At 36.2% G+C, this 22,708-nt stretch overlaps 1 protein-coding gene across 1 annotated transcript in view; it reads left to right on the top strand.

Annotated features, from left to right (window-relative positions):
- WDR64 (WD repeat domain 64) overlaps positions 1-22,708 on the top strand; it is a 147,027-nt gene that overhangs the window by 14,876 nt on the left and 109,443 nt on the right. The window contains exons 3-7 of the mRNA XM_089907955.1: positions 9,034-9,136; positions 11,572-11,677; positions 15,603-15,750; positions 18,196-18,410; positions 21,420-21,554. Of these exons, the coding sequence (XP_089764081.1) occupies positions 9,034-9,136; positions 11,572-11,677; positions 15,603-15,750; positions 18,196-18,410; positions 21,420-21,554 (707 nt within the window). The remainder of the gene's footprint in view (positions 1-9,033; positions 9,137-11,571; positions 11,678-15,602; positions 15,751-18,195; positions 18,411-21,419; positions 21,555-22,708) is intronic.

Below are 22,708 nucleotides of genomic sequence, written 5' to 3'. Positions count from 1 at the left end.
TGATCAAGGGATAAATACAAGAAGTTATAGCACTTGTAAATATATACATACCCAACATAGGAGCACCTAAATACATAAAGCAAAGATTAACAGACATAAAAGGAGAAATTGACAGTAACACAATAATAGTAGGAGACTTTTAACACCCCACTTACAAGAATGGGCAGATCATCCAGACAGAAAGTCAGTAAGGAAACATTGGTCTTAAATGACACATTAGACCAGATAAACTTAATAGGTCTATATATAACATTCCATACAAAGGCAGCAGAATACACATTCTTTTTTAAAATTTTTGCAACTTTTAATTTTATTTTATTTTTTAAATTGAAGTATAGTTGATTTACAATGTTTCAGGTGTACAGCAAAGTGATTCACACACACACACACACACACACACACACATATATATATATTCTTTCAGATTCTTTTCCATTATAGGTTATTACAAGATATTGAATATAGTTCCCTGTGCTATACAGTAGGTCCTCATTGCTTATCTATTTTATATAAGAATACACATTCTTTTCAAGTGTACATGGAACATTCTCCAGGACAGAGAAGGACAAATACTGTAATTTTTCACTTATATGTGGAATTAAAAAACTCAACAAATGAACAAATATAACTAAATAGAAACAGAATCATAGATACAGAGAAAAAACATGTGGTTTCCAGAGGGGAGGCCTGTGGGGGGAGGTAAGAAATAGGTGAGGGAGATGAAGAGATACAAACTTCCAGTTATGAAATAAGTGAGCTACAAGTATGAATTATACAGTGTGGGGAATATAGTCATAACTATATAATATCTTTGTATGGTGGCAGATGACAAATAGATTATCACGGTTATTGTTTTGAAATGTGTAGAAACACTGAATTTCTATGTTGTGTACCAGGAACTAACATAGTGTTGTAGGTCATTTATACTTCAAAAACAAACAAACAGAACTCATAGAAAAAGATATCAGATTTGTGTTTACTGAGGTGCGGGGTGGGAGTAGGGAGAATTGGCTGAAAGTGGTCAAAATATACAAACTTCCAGTTATAAGATGAAGGAGTATTAGGGATGTAATGTACAACACGATAAATATAATTAACACTGCTGTAGGTTACATATGAAAGTTGTTAAGAGAGTAAACCCTAAGAGTTCTCGTCACAAGGAAAAATATTTTTTCTACTTTAATTTTATATCCATGAGATGATGGATGCTCACTAAATGTATTTAGGTCATAATTCCATGATGCATGTAAGTCAAATCATTATGCTGCACACCTTAAACTTATACAGTGCTGTATATCAATTATATCTCTAAAACTGGAAGACAAAAATTAATAGAATTACAATAAAACTGATTTTTGGAATTAATACAGCTAAACTAATACATAGCCCAGCACACCAGTAATTGAATTTCAATACAACCTTGTATTTTTGATAATTCTTATAAATATTTTAGGTTGCTTATGTTAATTGAAAAACTAACAAACTTCTGGTGAGCAATTACAAAGCCTTGGACACCTGTAGATGAGCATGAAGATTCTACTGTGGAGTATGTTTCTGAAGTATGTTCTTTTTTGCAAGAAATGAAAAGTAAAAGTATGTCTTTTACTGAGATCTGTACTTGATTATGACATTGAAAGAGAAAATATGAAAGCAAAATATATATGAAAACATCTAAATTAGGTCATGATAGACATGAAAAGGGGTTACTGGGGTACAAGTTTCATATGTCAAAGAGAATGAATTCTGATTGCTGAGCTTATGAGGGGTTTTTTTCTTTCTCTCTTCTTTCTTTCCCCCTTCCTTTTTTCCTCCCTCCCTCCTTCCCTCCCTCCCTCCCTTCCTTCCTTCCTTCCTTCCGTGGTTTGTGTGCTTGAATTTCAAATGCAATAGTTTCAGACCACTAAGAATGCAAAAATGAGTGTATAACAAATAATTCATGTCAATATCAATAATTTATGCCTTTCAGGAAGTTACATAAGTCTGTTTATATTATATTACACACTTAGATTCAGGAAATCAATGCTCTAAAAATGTCCCATAATGACAACAAATGAGACACAGTATAGTTCATTTTTACATGGAATTCTACATCAGCTGAGAATTTGGCCTCTGTGTATTTTGTAGGGATATCTGTTTTGGGGAAAGATAATTATGTTACAAATTTTTGTTGTTATTGTAAATAAATAAAGCACTTTCTTGTCCTTGCAGAAAAACAAAACAAAACAACCCCAAAAAACAAAAACAACAAAAAAACTAAATTCAGACTTTTCATGGTGTAGATGAGGAAATTGAGCCTCAGTGTCTCCCTCATCCATTCCTTCTTTTTCTTCTTCTCTTTCCCTTTTCAGCTAGAACATCATGATCATCTTACTTTTTTTCCCAAAACCTCCCATGCATGTTCTCATTTAATCTTCACAACAGCCCCATGATGTAGATTATGGAGGATAATATTATTGCAATAATAAAGAGGAAGAAAATGAAGCACAGAAAGGTTAACTGACTTGTCTAAAGCCACACAAAAAATTGGCTTCGGTCTTGGAGTTGAGATTTTCTCCCTCTCTATATAGCAATTTCAAATTACATTATCCTGTTACATCCCTTGGGTTCCTATAAATTATATGCAAGTTTTAGAAAAATTTGTGACCAACCTCTGGCACACTGTATGTATATGAAGAATAACTTTGAAAAAATGGTGCAGGAAGTTTTTTATTTTTCTGTCATTTTCCTCACAAACTATCTGTGCCAGTGCTCCTAAGAGGCATTTCTATTTCAAGCCATGTGACCTAGCCTTTCTGGGCTTCAGATCTGTCATCCGTAAAATGGAAATTCAATGCTGGAAGACTAATTTCATTTCAGTATGAAATGAAATTAGTCTTTTTTATCAGACAGTCAATCTTATCAGGTAGTACAAACTAGGTTTATTCTTTTGAAGTCTGGCACAAACATACAAACCTGATTGGATATAAATCTCTTTGTTGTAGCAATGGCACAAAAAGGTATACTTTCTTTTCCTAGGTTTTAGATGCAAATGTACTTTAAAAAATGGATACTTATAATGAAACCTTAGAACTCAACTATCATCTGGACCTGCCCCTTTAATTTATAGTGAGAGAAATTAGATGTAAAGAGATCTAAAGAAATGTGATTGTCTTAAATTTATAAAGCCAGTCAGTAGAAGGTTCTGTTATTGATACAATCTTCTTTTCCTACAATAGTGTGTTAGTCTAAATTTCCAGTGAGCAATTCATAAACATGTTCCTTCCAGGAGCACACCCAGTTAATTCAAAGAAGAGCCATATAGCACCATCTGGGATGCCTATAACTGTGTTCCCCCAAAGTGAATTTAAAATGAACTACTATAAATCTAAAACTATTTGCTGGCTTCAAAATTGTGAAAAGAATGCTCCAGGATAGGTTAAAGAATGAGTTGCCTACTGATTTTTATTTTCCTCTGCTTTTTATTTTCTCCAAACATTCTACATTGAACATGTGTTCCTTATGTAATCCTAAAAAAAAAAAAAAAAGTGTAGTTAAAAAGATGGATTACTTAATGCATGGAGCAAGCCCTTGAAATAACACAGTTAAATGAAAATTAATACCCTAAAGCATCATTAATAGTCATAAAATACTCTAAGCATGTCACAATTACTAGACTGAAATTTAAACTACTGAAAGAGAAATTTGAGATCCATGAGGCTATAGCCCATCACAAGAAAGGAGATATTTTCTCCTCTTTAAAAACATTATTTGAAACATTTCCTTTCAAAATGTAATAACTTTAGCTGTCTCTTCAGAAGGGGTTTATCTGGTATAATGTCTCTTAAATTTTTCCTCAATAAATTTTAGTAATTTGATGTTTTTAGTGTTCTTTGGAAATTGGTTATGGTAAGCATTGTAGTATTGTGTCACTATAAGCTTAAAAATAGCAAAATGTATGATTTCCATAAGAGCAGATGTTGTACAGGATGGCACCTATCATAGATGTGACTGTAAACCACATGTATGACAGATTGCATGGCTGATGTGCCATCTGGGAAGGCAGCAAAGGTGCCCAGTGGACAGTTTTGAACTTGCAAAGAGGACATTAACGTGGAAATATTAATTCCCTTTGTCATTTCATATTATTATCTGAAAATTCTCTCACACTATTATCTGAGGTTAAATTGGCTGCTAATATTGGTCTTTTTGCTGTATTTTGCACAAATAACTTACTGTACTGAAATGCATTTATAAAAGGAGGATGTGATAGGCAGAATGCTAAAAAGGTGTCCCCCACCCCAGCTACCTGCCCCAAGATTCCTGTCCCCTGGTTATCCAATCAAATATCAAAGTAATTTAGGTACTGCTGTGAAGGGACTTTGCAGATGCAATTAAGATGACTAATTAATTACCTTAAGATAGGGAGATTGTCCTGGATTATCTGGGCGGGCCCAATGTAATCACATAAGTCCTTAAAAAGAGAAGAAGGCAGAAGAAGATTCTAAATGTGGAGAATTTAAGTACCATTGCTTGTGCTGAGATGCAGGGGCCCATGTAGTAGGACTGAAGAGAGGCCTCTAAAAGGTAAGGGCAGCCCCACCTGACAACCAGCAAGGAAATGAGGACCTCGGGCCAAGCACCTGAATGAGCTTAGAAGCAGACTCTATCCCAAGTCTTCAGTAAAGAATGCGTCTCTATTGACATCTTGATTTTGCCATGTGAGACCCATGTTGGACTTCTAACCCGTGGAACTATGAGCTAATACATGAGTGTTGTTTTAACACACTTTGTTGGTGGTAATTTGCTTCCACAGCAATAGGAAACTAATACAGAGGGGAGACTGTCAAAGATCAGAAAGAGTGTGTCTGTTGTTACAACCAGCAAAAAGCAAAATGTAGCTACAAGAGGAATCCAAACTTAACAGCAATGGAAGGAGGTTGCAATATTGGGAGTAGGAAGCTGGAGAAGAGGAAAGCAAGAAAAGGACTAAGGACTATGATCTATAATTATAATTACCTTTGGAAGGTTTGCTGTATTTTTTTTTTAAAAAGATGTTGGGGGTAGGAGTTTATTAATTAATTAATTTATTTATTTTTGCTGTGTTGGGTCTTCGTTTCTGTGCGAGGGCTTTCTCTAGTTGTGGCAAGCGGGGGCCACTCTTCATCGCGGTGCGCGGGCCTCTCACCATCGTGGCCTCTCTTGTTGTGGAGCACAGGCTCCAGACGCGCAGGCTCAGTAGTTGTGGCTCACGGGCCTAGTTGCTCCGCGGCACGTGGGATCCTCCCAGACCAGGGCTCGAACACGTGTTCCCTGCATTAGCAGGCAGATTCTCAACCACTGCGCCACCGGGGAAGCCCCTGTATTTTTGTTTTTAAGATGAGAGAGATTCCAACATGCTGAAAGGAAGGCGGTAGAAAGAGAGAGATAGAAGATACTGAGGGAAAAAAAGAGCCAATCTCTGAAGATGAAAGGGGATGAGTTGCAAAGAATACATGGAGAGATGAGTCTAGGAAAGGAGAAACACATCTTCCTTTAAAAGGGAGAAGAGAAGAAAGAATGAATCCAAAACCAGGTTAATTTTTGAATAGGGTGGCAGGAAATGCTAAGAAAGTTCTTGTCTGGAGACTTCTACTATCATCTGAAGTAGGAAATGAGGCCAGCTGCAAAGAGTAACAAGGAGCACATGTTTGATAAGACTGGAGAAGGTTTGACGTTGCTTTTGTGGACAATGTAATACAAGATCGCCCAGAGAAGCATGGGATGATGGCTGGGCGGCACTGAAGCCCCGGGAAGCTGGAGCTCGTGAGTGATTCATGGCCCCATCCATAGGGCTGGGAGACTTTTTCTGTGGCTGATCAGCCACAGTAATTGGGGTGCAAGGAGCACAAGCAGTTGGCTTCCTTGCACCCAACTAGGAGTTGGGTTTCCTGCCAGGCCAATGCAGTGGTAGAAAAGGATGGAGGATTGTGGAAATGTGGAATTGAAGTGACAGATCACAGATTCTAAACTGAGTAAGAAAGGGAATGAAGGGCTTCCCTGGTGGCGCAGTGGTTGAGAGTCTGCCTGCTAATGCAGGGGACACGGGTTCGAACCCTGGTCTGGGAGAATCCCACGTGCCGTGGAGCAACTAGGCCCGTGAGCCACAACTACTGAGCTTACGCATCTGGAGCCTGTGCTCCACAACAAGAGAGGCCGCGATAGTGAGAGGCCCACGCACCGCGATGAAGAGTGGCCCCCACTTGCCACAACTAGAGAAAGCCCTCGCACAGAAACGAAGACCCAACACAGCAAAAATAAATAAATTAATTAATAAACTCCTACCCCCAACATCTTCTTTAAAAAAAAAAAAGAAAGGAAGGAAGTGAAGGCTGCAGGGACCTGATAAATGAGGAAGGGCAAGAGGCTGAATTTCCCTCTTAGTTCTGACTGGCTGAGGAGTCACATAAATATTTCCCAGTGAGGTTCCACACACATCAATTTACTGCAGTACCCATCTGACTCGTCTTTTTCTTTTAGAAGAAACGTTTCCATTCCCAAGTGGACTGACAGTTTTAAAGTACTATCTCCAGAGAGAGCCTAATTTTCTCATTAGTGGTTATGGTCTTGATATAATTTATGATATTTTTCCTCTCTTCCATGAGACCTTCTTAATCTAGGCTTTCTAATGATAATTATAGCTAATATTTTAAAAACAATTATTATATCCCAGACACAGTGCAAAATGCTCTACACACGTTACATCATTTAACCACCATTAAAAAAAGCCCTCAGAAGTTTGACCTTTTATTCTGCCAATGAGAAAACTGAGACTTAAGGAGCTAAATGTATTTATCCAAGTTCTAAGTACCAATCAGTTGGAGAGCCTGAACTCAAACACTGGACTGTCTGACTCCACAGTGCATGCTCTTGCCATAAGGCCATATTGTGGGTTCAAATGATACAGAATATCAGGGAACTATATTCAATATTCTGTGATAAACCAGAATGGAAAAGAATATGAAAAAGAATATATATGTATAACTGAGTCATTTTGCTGTACAGTAGAAATTAACACAACATTGTAAATCAAGTATACTTCAATAACATTTTTTTTTTAATGATACAGAACGTTGGAGAGGGGGAAATTTTCCCCTCTAACCTCTTGAGTTCTTGTGACTGGATTAACAATAAAATTGACACAAGACAGATTAACATGAGAAAAAGAAATTTTAATTTATGCACAGGGATGTCCCACAGAAATAGGATCTAAGAAGTGGCCAAAGCAGGCAGCTTTTTGTACTTTTTAGACAAAGAAACAATAAATTTGTGAGGAATTGAGAGGACAAAGAAATTTAGGTGTGGGGTGCCCATTAGTAAAGAATATAACAGAGTTTGGGCTTGGGGTAGTAAATTAAAGAAATACAAGGTTTGTTTATATAGGCTTCTCCCTTCCAGGCACAAATTCTCTCTCTTTGTCAATAAGGGTGTCCCTTCTACCTCTGGATGCAGGCTGGTACATCCTTTCATGTGAAAGTGAAAGGGAGTGTACCTTTCACACAAAAACTTTATTTCCTGTTTTCAGGGAGACAGGAGGATCAGAGTGTCCCTCTTGTGTTGGCTGTTTCTTAAGTAACTTTAATTCATAATAATCGATATGCCATTGGCACACATTTTGGGTTGGCCTACTCTGGGCCCCAACAAGGGCTAAGTTGCCGATCAATGTATGTCTGTTAACTGGGTAATGCATCAATGAGTGATGGCAGGAAGTTGCAGGGACAAAAGATTCCTGTCCGCTCCAACAGAGATCTAGTGAAAGCTCTCTGCTTTCTCTTTTCTCAGTCCTTCAGAGGTAATTAGATACTAAATGCAGAGGTTCTGTACTCATGGAAAATTAGTGGCAATTTCTGAGAAGATAATAAATTACTTAAGCTTTTAATTGAATACTGCTTTTGCTGGTGGGAAGAAAACTGGAAAATACAAGAGAGTCTTTGATAATCTTCATCTTCCCAAAGAATGAAATCTAATTGTAGGAAATTATTAAGGCAGCTGGTTTATGTTGTTAGGTTTGAATGGGGGAGAATGTAAAGGAGGAAGTAGTAACATTTGTAAACCAACTGATGAAAGGACATGTTAACACATAATGCTAAGCCATCATCTAGCATCAAAATAGACAAATGTTATTAAAACAAACTGATATATAGTTGGTTTTGATTTATTTTCAATTGACTCATTTAGTCACTAGGTCCTTTATATGGAAAGTGTGGTCCCTCATGGGGAGCTTCTTAGAAATGCACACTCCCAGGCCTATGAGTCAGAACTGCACTTTAGTAGGATCCCAGTGGTTTGCATGCACACTTGAATTTCAGAAGCTCATTCTGTTTATTCACTACCAAGCACCAACTAGTCTCAAGTTTATAAGAAATACAGTGTGTCATTAACTTCTAAGGACTTTATTTCTGCTTATTCATAGACAACTGAAAAACAGCTATCTTATTTTTCAAATTCCTTGGAATTACATAATCTGACAATTTATTCACAAATAAAATGCACTTTTTTACTTCAAGATATCTTTTCATAGTAATTAATTTTCATGCAACACCTGGAGGATAGGATTTGGAACAGTAAAATTCCAAAATTCCCCCGAAAAAGGAATGAAAAATCTTGTCCAGGAAGATTTATGGAAAATGGGTAGGAATAGTTATTTGAGAGTGGCCAAATCCATTGTCAGGATTTTCAGCTGAGACCCTGTCTGATGGAGGCTGATTTGATTTCCAAACAAGTGCCACCTCCTAATTGAACTGTCAGTCTGAGCAAGGACACCAGCCCAGTGCATCAGTTTATCTATTGGAAAGAAAAATCAATGACTGCTCAAAAATCATGCACCAGCAGCATGCGGTATGTTGAATACGTTAAACTGCCTTCTGATATTTATATCAGAACCCCTTGATATTTATAAATCAAGCTGTTGATTGTTAGTCCAAATTAAGACTTCAAATTCAACCAACATTAAATCTCTTACTTTACAGCCATTTCTGAGATATTGTGCATGTTTATATGTGTTGTTTGGGATTTTAGATCTTTGGATACTTCTCCTCTGAAGAAGATTCTCTTACTTCGCAAATTGATGAAGAAAATTTGGTTTTCCTCGTTTCTAGAAAACAACGAGTTGTAATTTCAGGTGATAATTTAAATTTCCCTAACAGATTAATGTGGGTTTTAATATTTTCTCAAAAATAAATATTGGGACTATAACATTTCCATTAAACCATTTTTCATCTTATTTACTTGATCAATACTTTGTAACAAGAAAGGGGAGTGACAGTTTCGAATGCAATATCAGAAGAAACTTGCAGTTGAGTTGGAAATATCATTGCTCTGAAGGACACTAAGTAAGGTATGTTAGGGAGGGAAATTCCCATTTTCCTGAAGAGGTTCAGATCTTAAGTTAAAGCTCTCTACAATGTCACCTCAATAATGCATGCTTTGGTACCAAATGGATAATATTTTTAAAAATAAATATTCTTAAAATTGAATTTTCAAGTTTTCACTTATTAGAACTCTTTCCCACGTTCTCACCCTTAATTATCTTATGGAGGTTTAACCCTACACCTCTAAAACTGTAAATTTGGGCCAATCACAGAGGAGTGTTACCTCAGGTTAAGAGGTCTCCAGTTCACATATGTCATTTGTTTTAAAATTTGAAACTGGATCCCAGGAACTCATTTTCCGCTCCACTATTGACAACTTGGGTTTTCTTTCCTTTCTTCCCTACAGGGAGGAAGAAGTCCAAGGTGAGGAAAGGCAAACCCTGGAATCTTCCCCATCCTCCAGCATTTCATAGCAAATTCTGAGATGAAGGGCATAGTCTAGGTCAAATCTGGTGTTCCTTAAAAGAAAAAAAAAAAAAACCCAGTCCTTTGTGAGCAAAACCCACCCTTGTTTTTGACCCTTCCTTAGCCCAACCATAGGCCTCACCAGAGCCTAACCTCTGGGCCCCTCCATGGGAACTATCATCAAAGAACAGAAGCAAGGGAGTTATCCCTGCTTCTGTCATCACTGAGTGAAGAGTGGCCAGTGAGTAAGGGAGACATGTTGCTGGCATCCTAAATTAGAACTTTGAAAGCATCTTTATAGATAGCAGTTGGGTTCTGTAACTTGTTCATTCACTCAGCAAATAATTGTTAAGGTCTACTTTGTGGGCCAAGTAACTTTCTAAGTGCTGGGGACACAGCAATGAACAAACAATCATAAATCCCTGACGTCATGGAGTCTACATTCTAAAGGGGAGAGATAGACAATAAAAAAATCAAACAAGTAAATTAAGTGTTACAGAAAAAATAATAAAGTAGGCAGGCTGTGGAGAAAAATAAAACAGGAGTGTGGGAAGAAGCTGGTTTGGAGAGATTTTAAATAGGGTAGTTGGGGAAAACCTGAAGGAGTTATGAGAGCGAACCACACACTTCACGCTGGAGTGGAGTGGTAGGGGGACAGTAGTAGAAGATGAGGTTAGAGAGGCAACAGTGGCATGGGCACAGATGTCCAAGGACTTGTGGACATGCCAAAGACTTCTGAGTGAGACAGAAAGCTGTGAGAAGACTGCAGAGAGGAGAGAGGCCTGGCCTGAGTTACCCTTCAAATGTTCTGGTTTCTGTGATAAAAGTAGTCTATAGTGGGGAAGGAGTTGAAGCAAAGAGAATGATGGTGGCTTGGAATAAAATAATATTCTGTGCCTGTTTTTTCATTATTGACCCCTCCAAGGAATCTTTTGGACCTTCTTTTCTAATCTCATCCCAAATCCCCTCTCAACCTCCTTCCCCCTGACCCCCAGACATTTTAATACCTCAGATATACTGTGTATCGGTCTATGTACTGTATGTATATCTGAGCTTTTGACACAGAGAGTAAAACTCATTCACACACCACTGCCACCGCCACCCCCTGCCCAAGAACCAATTTGTACCCCTTTGGGAGCAATAATTTCTCTGTTGAGAATGCATGAATTAGGGGGATAATACTGGAGTATGAGATTTGTCCACTTGCTTTTCCTCTCTAAGAGTTTACAATTATAAAAACTTGATTTAAATCATCCACATAGGCAAAGAAACTTGAAAGTGTTTTCTTCAAAATGCATAAAGTAAAAAAAAAAAAAAAAGCCTTAATAACAGTATTAAAGTAGTTTCATTCTTTTGTACTGGAAAGCCTGAGATAGTATTAGGTTTTTATTCTGTGTAAATCACATGGTGATAGTTCAAAGAAAGAGCTCCTGAGATGTGAAGATCTTAAAATAGAAATGATTCTAAAAGACCTTTGGAAAACTCATTCTCTGAAATGTACACATGGGGGTGGGATGGGGTATGATCTTACATTTTCTCTGGGAATTCATGCACCGTGTTTAGTTGGAAAACACTATAACATCAGATTACTATCTCTAAGGATAATTAAAAAGCAATAGTTGCTCATTTTTTGGTTTTATTCCACTTTAATTTTTAAGTAACTAAAGCCTTTCTAGCAAAAAGCTGGTTGTTTCCTTTTTCTTTTTTTTAAATAAAACTAACAAGTGACTTTTAGGATCTTTACTGCTAGGAGTTGAAATGAGTGTTGTGCCATCAACAGGTAGTAGAAGACGGGATGTGGTTAAGTGCATTGTCAAGATTCCTCAGTTGGATTTACTAATAACAGCTTCTCAGAAAGGATTGATAACAGTCTTTAATAGCCAGGTAATTTGAAAGCTTGGATTCCTTCCTCCCTCCTTTCTTCCTTCCTTCCTCTCTTTTGTTTTGTCTATGCATTATGCCTATGTATCAGATGCAGCAGAAACCATAGCCATATTTCAGAGTTATTCCAAAAAAAACACCAAGTATTACTAAAACGAGGAGCTCGCTGAACCCCACAGCAGTTTTTGAGATTTTGGTAACTGCATTCGGCATTGTTCCTTGGGGTGTCATATTGAACCATGTGGCATCAGCATAATTAAGGATGATCCTGGATAATTTCTCAGATAACATCATAAACACTCACAAGCCAAGTGATTTTGTCATAATACTACCAAGTAATAAAAGGTCCCAACAAGAACCTTGTACTTGAAGTTAAAAACAAGGCTCAAATTCTAGCTCCTCTATTTTAACAGCCTAGATGTTAAGTAGGGAACTTAATGAGCCAACTTGTATCTTTTCACGTCTCTTTTTTTCATATCTGTAAAATGAAGACAATAGGATCAGTCTCCTCTCCCTCAGAGGATTGTAGTGAATTTCAAATGAGATAATGAATGTTGGAAACATTTTAAGGCATTGCTATTATTGTCACTTCTTTCTAAATTTATGTTTTGGACTTCTATTTTCAAAATATGAGAGATTTTCATGGAATGTATGACGATATCATCTGTATCATATTTCACCATGAAAATAAATGTTTGGTGTTAAATGTCAAAAAATTGGTCCAATTATTAGTTTATTTCCAAGTAGAGGCAAGCTTTATACAAATAAAATATATTTAAAATAATCATCACATGATTAAAATTTCAACAATAATTTTCAGCCTTTCAGTGATTTCCATCATAGGCAGCCAGATCGTGTCAGAGTGGGTGGCCTGCACCCAGAGGTGCAGCAGGAGATTCTGAGTACGGGCGTGGAGACTGGCTTTGCCTCCACACCGCCAGCTGTGCATGATACTTTTTATATCCAGGCCCCAGTTCCTCCTCACCCAAACCAGAGAATATCCCTCCCTACGTAGTTGTGCTGTTTACATGAGTTAATCAACATAAAGCACTTAACATCATTGTAGGCACTTAGTAAATGTTGGCAATTACAATTATGAACAAATAATGTGAAAATAAAAATGGATTTGCCTCATTGAAGTGTGAAAACCTTCCTTGATCACTCTTTTCTCGATGCATTAATTCCCTTCTCATTTTTTACCTTTATTTCCTCAAAAATAGAACTAACATGGTATCTAAAGAAAAACAGTGAGGAGGAAAATTATGATCTTCATAATGAAATAGTTCAGGATTATGTGAAATAAGTGAGAGGGCATTATCATATTTCCAGATATGTCTCTCTCTCTCTCTCTCCCTCACACTCACACACACACTCACACATGCTTATAGGCGCACACATGTGTACTCACAAACATGCAGATGCTCACCACCTGTTTCTATTTAAAGATTTGGTACTCCAGGAATAAATAGTATTTTTCTGCATGCCTTAAAAATAGGATGGTACATTCTGTGAGAAAAGTAATTTGGCAGGGTAGGTCACAGGAATAATTTATTAAAAGATAGCCGTTAATAATGCAAAATATCTTACACCCACAGTTTAGGCTCTATCTGAGGTAGAATAAATACATTTAAGGATTTTCATGGTGCTCGCTGGAGGGCTTGGTGATGTAGACTGTAAACGTCATTAATGAAAGTTCCTACAAAAAGGCTAGATTTAGAAAATTCAGAAGATATATAAGGATTATAAAAATTTTAGAGTAGATTACAGAATTTTAAACAAGTGACTTCCACTAAAGATAGAGATAGAGAAATAGAAGAGGAATTTCTTTGAGCCCTTTATTTTTTCCATCTAGAAAAAAGTCCCGGTTGCAAAAGCATTTTTGAACTCTTCAGATGAAAGACAGTCTGTGATGACCAGAACTAACAATTTTAGTAATCTCGATTTACTTTTTCTCCTTTTCACATGAGCCATCCTTCTGGGCAGCCATTTTCTAGACTTTCCCCAAGACCATTAGAGCACGCAAAAGAAACTAGGTCATTAATATATTTCAGACGCTAACCTTTACCTTGGGAGCATTTAACAAGCTTTAAGGGTATAAGAGGCTGCTCAAGTAATACATACTAGCTCTGCTTGGATAAATCTATGATTCTCAGCCAGCATAGTACTTAGGATATGATATTCATTCAATACATATTTATTGAATAAAAGAGAAAGCCCATTGGATAGAATGTTCTTAAATCTCAGTAACTTGAGAGATATCTCAAGTGAAAAGTTCTTTTTTTCTGTATCAATCTATATTCATATTGACCTGTTTACCGTTCTTGCCATTGCTGTTAGTATTATTTTGCAGTCCCAATTTTTGGTATCAAAGGTTGCTCTGAATAGCTAAAGAATGTGAGGCAGTTTGCAAATAGGAGGAACAAATAACTAATAAAGTTTAAGCCTAAGAGCATAGTGACCAGGCTTAAAGACAAGCCACAGAAACATAAATTTGCCCAAAGCAAACAGTGCATTATTTTACAGAGCTAGATTACAGCTAGATTTTTCAGAGGCAGAAGGAACAAGGAGACTAACAGAAGGTAGAAATGACAAGTGAGGTTAACCAAAGAGGTACCGTGTTGCTTTAGAGCCAGCATTTTCATCTTTAATTGTAGTGCCAGCTGGGGATCATTATTCTCTTCCTCTTTCTTATAGATGAGAGTTCAGACCAGCACCAATGTTACAGTAAGTACTTTAAAAAATTCCTAATTAAGTTAAACTGACTGATGATGGTTCCTCCATAACTAATCAAAATCTCAATGAAGAGCCTGAATACACTCTGAGAATAAGAGGTTTTCATAGGCTGTAGCTTTATCTTTATTGACTAGGATCCAAACTAAACCTTGAGCAACAGCAAAGAGGACACAGACCTTGCTTTCTGAGTTAATCTGATTGTAGAGCATTGCTTGGAAACTGACTATTCCTTGGAAGCTTCCATTTAAAATCTTCGCCTGTTTTTCTAAGTGCTCACTATTGAGGAAAGTGAAAGACAGACAAAACCCATGTTGTGAGAACAAGGAAATAGCCAGTGAAAATTATTTGAAAACATTTTATTCTAAACTTGAAAACAGCATAAAAAACTTGAGTGCAATATTGTAATTTATTTAATCCATATTGCTAACTGGAACAGTAATCTTGTGGCAGATATTGTAAAGCTATGGTGAATTGCTCTCAGAATCCCACTGTGGCTTTATGATAGATGGAGAATGATTGACTTTCACCCTGCTTGTATGCACTGAAATGCACTGAGGGTGCCATGCAGAGGAGCCTCCATTTCTGAAACTTTCTTAAAATTCCTAACGGGTTTTACAGAAGGTTCAAGGGCATGCCTGAAACACAGGCAGCAGTTTCTGGCACAGAAGACACTCACAAGTGGGAGCCATTGTTCTCGTAAAGTAGTGTGTTGTCAGAGATATTATGAATCCTAGCCATGCCAATCTGGTGACTTTAGGAAAGCACAAGGCAGACTCACTGACCTCAACTTGATCACTGACCAGATGACCACTAAGGTCTTTTCCAGCTAAAAAATTTAAGCATGAGGACAGGGCCAGAAAACTCACTTAATCGGTGCCCTAAATCTAGTCCCACTGAGTTCCTGTGCAGAAGTGCTCTCATGTAAAAGAACAGTGCATAAAGATGACTGCTTGGTCAGTGGCTGTGTGCTTCCAGGGAGCTGTGCCAGGCTCTAGCTGTGTCATTCTCCAGATGATGGTTCTGAGAAACTCAGGCTGAGGGTGAAAGGGAAAAAGATGGAAGCCTCTTCTCAGGACATTGAAGAAGAGACCTTGTGTGGCTCCTCTGCAAATAAGGGGGCAAAATGGGGCTTTTAATGTAAGTAATCTGCTCTTTTAGTAGCCACCATTGTGTGATAAAACAAAACACAATATACTCCAAAACACAACATGCCAATCCTATGCTTTTCTATCAGGATACCTCCTGGATTACAGGTTGTGATTACCTCTCTCAGCTGAAACGAATTGTTGCTACTACTGAAAGGACCATTATTGTCTGGGATTATAAAGCTCAAGGGAGCAGCCAGGTACTGTGTCAAGAGATACTCAAAGAAATTGGATTGTCTTTTCCATACTGGGAGGAAATGAGCAACACACTTTCTCTATTGAACATCAGTTTCCTCATATATAAAATGAGGGAGTTTAACTAAGATAATCAAGTCCAGCATCAATATTCTGTGAGTCTTAATTAAAAGGGAACATTCTTTCCATTTAGTGTATGTTTAATTTGTTTTGTTTTTGAGAGAGAATGATTAGTTCCTTTCTTCTTTTATACCTTTCTCTGAATCCACGTATTATCTTTTTGGTTATACTCATGTTAACCAGTTCAAAGCCCTTCTCTTCAGTCCAGCTTCATTTGGCAAGAAAACTACTAAAATCAAATGCCTAATCCTGGCAAAAAATCGAATGGGCAGATGTTAATGTTAATCCCCTCAGTTAGTGATATGTTACCACTTAACCAATTTACAATATTTATTGAGCATCTGTAGACATATAGAAGTAATGAACATGTTCCCTACACTCAAACAAAACTCAATCTTGAAGATTCTCACAAACAAACATAATATATAATATGATGGTACAGTAAAAAAGAACAGGTACTCAGGGAGAGGGGAGATCACTAAGCATTGGGGTTATTAAAAAAATACCCTCAGGAAGCAGGCTGACTTTGAAGGACATGTAGGATTAACAAATAATTTAACCTTCCTCTGTGCCATACTAGTCTCAGTAAAATAGTAAACTTCCTATTCTTGTCTACAATATTGGCCAACTAATGATACTAAGGTGATTTTAAAGAAGGCAGCTGTTTGCTTAATGTATTTTATTATGTGATGTGTCACTATCTCATGTCGTATAGTTTGATTACAACTTCTTTTCCTTCCCGCTCTCTCCTGTTTTCACTCTTGCTTTTCAATCTCATAGAAGCCTCCAGTTCATTGAAAGCATCTTCTTCCACTCTTCAGTACCCCTGCTTCTTCCCTCTTTCCCTTCTCACATTACCCCCTGGATGGATCATCTCTTAAATCTCTGTCCTTCAAAACTTGAATCTCGGATAGGTGCTATAGCCCTTCTTTGCTCCTTTGCAGTGGCTAAGCACTGCTAGAGAAAAACTCAGAGCCACACTATTTGTCATCACTACAAATTCAGGGTCTGCAGACTCACCTGAGCACTCAGGGGCATTTATCAATCTCTTTCTGATTCTTGCCAACTCACTTTCCCACTCCTGGCAAGTATTCCAAAATTCCATTATTCTTCTCAAGCCCTTTCCCTTTCGACAGGTGAACTTCTTCCTGCTTCTGAGAACACTGAGTCTGAAAGGCTTGTCCTCTTTCAAATTCCAGCCCTCCACCTACAGCTTTAACTAACAATACAACACTACTTCCTTTCTTTCTTCCTTCCTCTCTCTAAAGACAAAATATCTGACACTCCCTGTATCTGACACCCCCCATCCCCTCCTGCCTTGTCCAGGACAAGACTCCATAGCCTTTTCCCTTTCTATCTTTTTTGACATTAATCTCTTCTCCTAGGATCCTTCTTTTCAACCTCTTCTGAATCTTCCTCTCAACCAATTCAGGTCCTAGACCCAAGGCCACCTTCCCTGACCATGGGACCCAAAATGACCTCTTAAGTCACTCTTTATCACAGTGCTCTGGCTTATGTTTTTAAGTGCACATCCCATTATCTGGAATTATCTGTTTAATTCATCTGTCGCCCCCGACTAGGACAGTAGCTCCACAAAGCCAGAAATTTTTGTTCATCACCATAAGCCCATGGCTAGAATGGTTCTTGCCACGTTGTAGGTGCTCAATAAATATTTGTTGAAAGACTGAATGAACCTCTAAATATGCTCAAGTCTCACTTATTCTATAGGAAACAAAACAAATTTAAAATTTTTTAAATACTTTTTTCTTCTCCTTAGGTAGAAATTAAGATCCAGGAAAACAATGGCCATATAGCTTAGTGAACCCAGTTCAATAGTATAGAGTCAGCTTGATAAATGCTTGCTGAATATTTCTGGATAAATGTAGATGTTAGGATATTTTTCTCCTTGTAAAGTAATTGGGACTTTGATATTAGATTTTCCTATTTACCATCCATTTTAATTTCAATGGTCTTTTAACACCTGAACTTTTTAATGCTTCCTGTTAATATTGCCTTACGAATTCAAGAAAGGAATGTTCACAGTAATACATTAGAAAATCTCATTATTTATTGAGCTAGAGACAGGTACCTCACACTTTTTCCCCACAAAACACCCAAAAGCACAATGTTGGGCTCACAGTGAGAAGTTCATTCGTTAACTTCTACTTAGTTAACTTTGTTTCTTTCTAGTTCCTTTAACAGTGGGAATATCTAAAATGAGAAACATCGGAAAGTAAAATCTTATCAAATAATAAGAGCAATATTTAAATTTAATATTTAGATATTTAGAGCAACACGATAACTTATTAAAAGTGTTCTTCTGTTTCTAGGAAAACTATTTTGTCATAAAACCTATGGATCATTGCCTCCTTTGTGTGTGTGTAGTGTCTCTGCCTGACCAGCTCTGCCAAGATGACATCCTCTTGGGGGACGATGGTGGTTTTGTGAACAAATTCACAGTAAATAGTGATGACTTTGGACTCAAGCAGGCAAAATCCAAAAAAAAATTACAATATCAGGTGTTAGACTCAAAGAACTTTAAAAGGTAAGGGTATTACGGGAAAATCCAATTGTTTTAATATAGACATCGTTCAAGTATTTATGTAGTGAAAATAATATGCCAGACCCCATGGTAGAGATTTTAAATACAAAGCTGAAAAAGAAATGTTTTTTACCTCAAGGAACTTCCAGTATAATAGGGAAGACAGACAGGAAAATTAGCAACTGAAATTCCTATTTTAAGTGCTACTGACAATGAAAATCTATAGGTACTTGAATGAATTCAGTGAAAAATTAAATCATGAATAAAATATAAAAGACATGCATGGCTGTTTACTAGTACTTAAATATGGAAGACAATTCTAAACATAAAAGCAATGGATACAGAATTCAAAGAAAAAGTTTGATAGATTTGACTATACACATCAAAAGATAATATTTTGAAAGTAAATAACAAACTGGGATAAATATCTATAACAAATATGACAGACAGTTGGTTAATAATCTTTAATAGGTTTTAGAACTCAATTAAAAAACAATAATTTCTCAAGATAAAAACTGACAAAGACGATGAACAGATAATTCACACACATGCCCACACAGCAGTCAATAAACATTTCAAACTGATCATCAGGCAAGAATGCTAAGAACAGTTTCCAACTGATGAGGTTATGGGTGATTTCTATTGTCTGCTTTATAATTGTAGTGTTTTTGAAGTTTTTAGAGTAAGGCATATATTACTTTTATTAGCAGAAATACAAGTTTTATACTAAATACAACCTTTTTATTAATCAAAGAAGTACAACTTATAATCATATACAACTTCTCACATAAAATTAGAACAGATTAAAAATGGGTATGATGTTGTGAGATGGGCATTCTCGCATACTGCTGGTGGTGAAAGTATGAGTTGAATCCCTTCTGGAAAGCAATTTGGGCAGATGCATCAGGTGTCTTAATAAACATTTATACACTGAGACCTGTGATCTCCATGTGTTTAAGAATATAAGTATGATTATCACAGCATTATTTCTAATAATAAAATATCTAGTGTCCAACAATAGGGGAATGATTAATTGTAATAAGTAATCATTTAAATAAATAATTCAAGTATTATATAAATGTGTGATATAATATAAATTCTATAAATATAATTACATATTTTATAAATATGTCCATACATGTGTAATACATTTATATGTAAATTTCATTTTTTTGTCAGAGTCCTAAAAAATATTTAAGGCATTAAGGGCATTCAGTAAATCGTAGTATAACCATAATAGAGAATGCCATGCATCTCCATTAAATTATATTTTGAAAGATATTTAATAATATGGAAAATGTTCATAATATAATATTAAGTAAAAAACTTTTTATTTTTTTATGTACATTGAATCCAGTTTTATTTATGTATATGTGTCAGTATGTATATGTGTCCATTTGTATGTCTGCGTATTTCTACTTAGAAAGAAAAATATTGAATGTAAATATCCCAAAATGTTAATGATGATTCTCTTCGGAACTTCAGAGAAGTGATTTTTCTTTTCTTCTCTATGGTTTTCTACTTTCTAAATTTTGTACAAACAAAATTTTCCTTTTAGAATAAGAAAAAAAGTTTGAAAAATACAGGATTATATTTTGTTATTAATATAGCAAATATTTTATTCCAGAGATAGAATATGTAATTCGAAGCTCATTATATCTATTGCTACAACGGAATTAAGACTAGCCCATTGCTGAAACCCTAAGAATGACACAATGATTATCTGGCTCCATTTTCCATCCTTCATATATTAGCAGTATTACTTAGTTCCACCAAAGTATTAAACTCTGATGGGGGAGTTTCCCAGTATGTGATGTGCTGCTCTATTTACTATCAAGCACTTTATTCCAATTATGATAGGCTCTTAGAAGAGATGCTGAGACATGAATCTTCTCTTTACTGAGATGTGCATCACCTGTCAGAAAATTCCATGGCCCGTTTTCCATCTCTGCTTCCATTAGACAGATATGTTAGAAACGAGATTGGGGGAATTTGAGGAATGTGAGTACAGTTAAATGAATGCTAATTCATACTGGTTCTTTTGTAGATGATTTAATCATGCAGCTGATCATTATATACATGACAAATTATTTGAGACTGAAGTGTATATATATATAAGCTGAGTGTTGAAGCAAAACATTGTAGAAATTAAAGAAAGAACTAGCCAGTATCCAGAGTTCAAAATTTAACACAATCTGGCATGGAAAAAAGAAATCTCCCCTGACTCCCACTCTGTTTAATCCAATATTGTCAAACTTTCCTGCCTTGAGTTATAAATATGTCTATTTCTCAACTACAATCTAAGGAACTTGGTGATAAGGATTTTACCTTAATCATCTTTATGTCCTTGATACCTGGGATACAATAAGTGCTCAATAAGTGTTTGTGGATGAGGAAACAAATACACTATAAAATATGAGTAAATAAAATACCATGAAGATGGCTTCTTCCAGGTTAAGACAAGAAGAATTTTATGGCAGTTTTGGCCTCTAGTGCTAAACCTCTCCCTCAAATGTCCTGTGTACTGATGAGCAAGCCTTTGACAAAGACTTTGAAGGCTGTCCGAGCCTCAGCTTTACCAGTGATCTGGGATTATAAACTGCCTAGTTCTTCAGTTTTGAATGTATTCATGGGAAATATGAAAATGAATTGACTCATACAAGATAAAAAACAATATAAAACACAGTCCTCCATTTGCATGATCAGAACTTTTTCAGTAGGGTAAGGATGATCATGTCAATATTGGACTGGGTTTCTTCTAGATTATTCCTATAATTCTGAATCTATAGCTCAAACTCTGATGATAAACTTTTATTTTTTCATTTAAAATATGATGACGATCATATAGTTAAACAATTGAAAGTATAATGCATAAGATAGTGTTACACATGTAGGCTTTACCACAGCTCAGAGCTGCGATTTGGTTAAAGTAAAAGTGAAATACCAAAGAGAAACTCAACATGATGTGTTCGTGAGTGTAACATAACCCCCTTTTTTTCTTGTAATTCTCAGTGTTAAAAGGAAGCTACATAATGACTGGGTTATGAAAATTAGATACATTTCAGCCCTAAATTGCTTTGGATCCTGCTCTGCAGACAGTGTTCATTCATTAGTTTTGGAATCCTTGAAGAGACTTGAGGATAATTTGTAAGTACAATTGTTTATATACATAAACATTCTGTGACTTTCAGGTGTTTTCCTGAAACCCATGGCAGCCTTGGAGCTTTTAAACTAGTTTTTAGACATATCAGATGTTAAGTATTCCATTTGTTCAACAAGATTAATTAGATTTTCAGGAGGAAGTTGAAGTTACTCATGCAAATCTGAACATGATGTGTCCTCCTAGAAGCAGTTTTGCTCCTTTGTTTTTTATTGCTATATTCTATTAAAGTAAATCAATATTGGTGTAGCTATATTTTCTAAATATAGTTCTATTGGTAAAACTTTATACTTTAAAAATCATTATTACAGGTCAATTGACTAGTCAATAGCCTGTATCTGTAGAACAACCATCATGTTCTATGTGTAATAAATACACCAAATGGCTTTCTTATAGACAGATGAGTTTGAATAGTGTGTAGTCTTATTTTCTACCTAGTTAAATATTTATTAATAGTTATACTGATATATAGCAAGGGTATACGAATATATAGTAACTATAAAACAGCTGTTATATTTTTTTAAGAGAGATACATTCTACAGCATGGATACAACTCAAAAACATTATGCTAAGTGACAGAAGCCAGACACAAAAGACTGCATATTGAATAATCCCATTTGTAGGAAATGCCCAGAAAAGAAAAGTTTATAGAAATAGGAAGTAGATTAGTGGATGCCTGGGGCTGGTGATGGGAGCAAGGACCCCAAGTTGACACAAGGGAGCTCTCTGGGGTTAGGGAAGGCTAAAGAAGAAGGAAATCATATCAACAGATGCAGAAAAAGCACTTGACAAAATCCAGCACCCATTCCTGATAAAAACTCTCAATCTAGACACAGACATTATCCCAGTTACAGGAAAACAACTCAAAATGGATCATAGACCCAAAGATAAAATACAAAGCTGTAAAACTGGAAGAAAATCTAGATGATATTGGGTTTGGCAATGACTTTTAAGATACCACTCCATGAGAGAAAACATTGATAAACTGGACTTCGTTCAAATTAAAAACTCTGCTCTGAAAAAGACACTGTCAAGAGAACAAAAAGACAAGCCATAGACTAGGAGAAAATATTTGCAAAACACATATCTGATAAAGGGCAGTCATCGAAAATATACAAACAACTCTTAAAACTCAACACTA

The sequence above is a fragment of the Delphinapterus leucas genome, chromosome 1 (genome assembly GCF_059928025.1).
Source record: "Delphinapterus leucas isolate spDelLeu-1000000601 "Yukka" chromosome 1, BTC_Dleu_Yukka2, whole genome shotgun sequence".
NCBI lineage: Eukaryota > Metazoa > Chordata > Mammalia > Artiodactyla > Monodontidae > Delphinapterus > Delphinapterus leucas.
This window is presented reverse-complemented; position numbering and strand designations above follow the sequence as displayed.